At 52.3% G+C, this 1,880-nt stretch overlaps 1 protein-coding gene across 1 annotated transcript in view; it reads right to left on the bottom strand.

Moving 5' to 3' along the window:
• The window catches only part of MTERF4 (mitochondrial transcription termination factor 4), a 4,440-nt gene extending 3,404 nt beyond the window's left edge, over window positions 1-1,036 (bottom strand). Inside the window, exon 1 of the mRNA XM_019512543.1 lies at window positions 998-1,036. Within this exon, the coding sequence (XP_019368088.1) occupies window positions 998-1,036 (39 nt within the window). The remainder of the gene's footprint in view (window positions 1-997) is intronic.
• Between the last annotated feature and the right edge of the window lie 844 nt (window positions 1,037-1,880).

The raw sequence follows: 1,880 nt of genomic DNA, 5'->3' as shown, positions 1-1,880 counted from the left end.
CTGCCTCCCCGTCCGCCATCACGCAGCTCTAGAGGGCTGCTAGCATCCGAAGACGGGCACTAGGCACCCCAGGCCTCCAGGCAGGGACCAAGGAAGAAGGTCTGGCTGGGCTGCGTTCAACAGCAGGCATTAGGGAGTTGCAAACAGCTCACAGGCAGCTCTTTTATCTCAGGGCATTCTGTTCACACACACAAAGCCCTGCCAGCAGATGCTGCGGAAGGCGACCGTTGAGGTTGGCTAACAAAGGGCTTGCTCAGATTTTGAGAGGAAAGGGGCACTGGCAGGAATTTAGCATGGCAGCCAGGGGCACAGCCTCCACAGGACAACACAGCTGAGACCTTCGCCACTGACAGCAGGGGAGAAAGTGACAGTCGTCGAAAATAGAACCTTTCAGCGCGTGCCTTAACACCACTTGTCGGGGAGGAAGCAACACAGGTCTGCCCAAGGTAAACTACAGCTCGCCGAGCTACAGGAGTGTTCAGAGGGGTCATTAAGAAGCGGATGAGGGTGGTCTGCTTTGCACCAGCCGTTTAGACTTCCAAAGTCGCTGGGAAGTTCCTCTACCTGGATCTCTTCTCTAAATTATGTAGTCAGGGGACTACAGGTAATGTGCACTTGTAGACTGTAGGCTAGTTTAGAGGCCAAAAGCTAAGTGGGCATGGATATAGCCCTGTTTCAGGATAGAGAGAAGCTAGAAGGCACGCTGGGAAAACAAGTGCGGATCTCCCAACCGCACCACCTAAGTTGTTGTGAAAAAGAGTTTGGGTCTCTGAACCCTAGAGGGTTTCGAACCCGAGTGTGTTGTCGAAAATATATATGTGCTCCACATGGGATTTAGGGGTGTACAGGGAAGGTGCCAACAAGACTAGTAACTCCCTCTCATAAGACCAGGCCATGTCCAGCTTGTTATTTTCCTGCCTCAGCTGTCAGAACCTCCAGGCACTTGTTGACAATGAGGCCAGTACCCCAGGCAATGCCAACTGCTAGTGGCACTGACTATCCCCACTTCATGGCAGTGCTCCTGCAGCGCCCACATGCTGGCCTGGGGGTACCTGACCCAGGCTGTTTCTTTCCTACCACTAGACCCACCTTCAGGTCTTGGCTCCTTGCTTACTTCTTCGAGTCTCAGGGGAGGGCGAGATGGATTTGAAGGCCTGCCATCTGGCCAACCACCCAAGTCAGGCAGGCACCCACAGCTGTCTGGTGCAAAGCAGGTCCAAGATGATATGCGCCACCATGGGTCCCCCTGCCCCTCTTCTTGGCACAATGCATAGGCATGAAACTCCAAGGTACTTGTCAGGGACCAACCTATGAAGCTGAGAGAAGGAGTGCGGGCAGTCGCTTGCATCCAGGTGTTCCTAGCTGGCCTCCAGCCCGCTTCCTCCTCAAATGCTCTTCTTTTGCTTCCTGCTCAAACTGTCAGGTTCTGCAGCCGAACTCCAAGGGCTCCGACTCTTGTGTGCCATGGCCACTTAACATTCTTCCTGTGGGAAGGGAAAAACCCTGGCACTGCTGTAACTTTGGAAAGGAGGAGAAAGCTCTTAAATTGGGATTGGCATAATGGACTGGGGATACAGACAAAGGCACCTGCACTCATCCTCTCAGGTGTCTCCCAGTGGAGTACTCATCAGGCCCAATCCTGCTTGGCTTCTTTAATTGGGTGAATTCGAAGTGAGGAGACCCTATCTGCCTCCTCTGTCCTGTGCCATCTATGCCTAACTCATCTTTATTGCTATTCTGGTAGCTTATTTTGCAGGGCACCTGACTTCATGCTCTAACCAGCTCCTTCACACACTCCCACAACTCCTGTTCTTCTCCAGAATAATTATAACATCAAGCAGCATTTTCCTGTTTAAACTAGCTCTTTGGTTCATTTTACT

This window comes from Gavialis gangeticus, unplaced genomic scaffold, assembly GCF_001723915.1.
Source record: "Gavialis gangeticus isolate Ggan-Ray unplaced genomic scaffold, GavGan_comp1, whole genome shotgun sequence".
NCBI lineage: Eukaryota > Metazoa > Chordata > Crocodylia > Gavialidae > Gavialis > Gavialis gangeticus.
The sequence above is the reverse complement of the archived record's forward strand: the minus strand, read 5'-3'. Positions and strand labels throughout refer to the sequence as shown.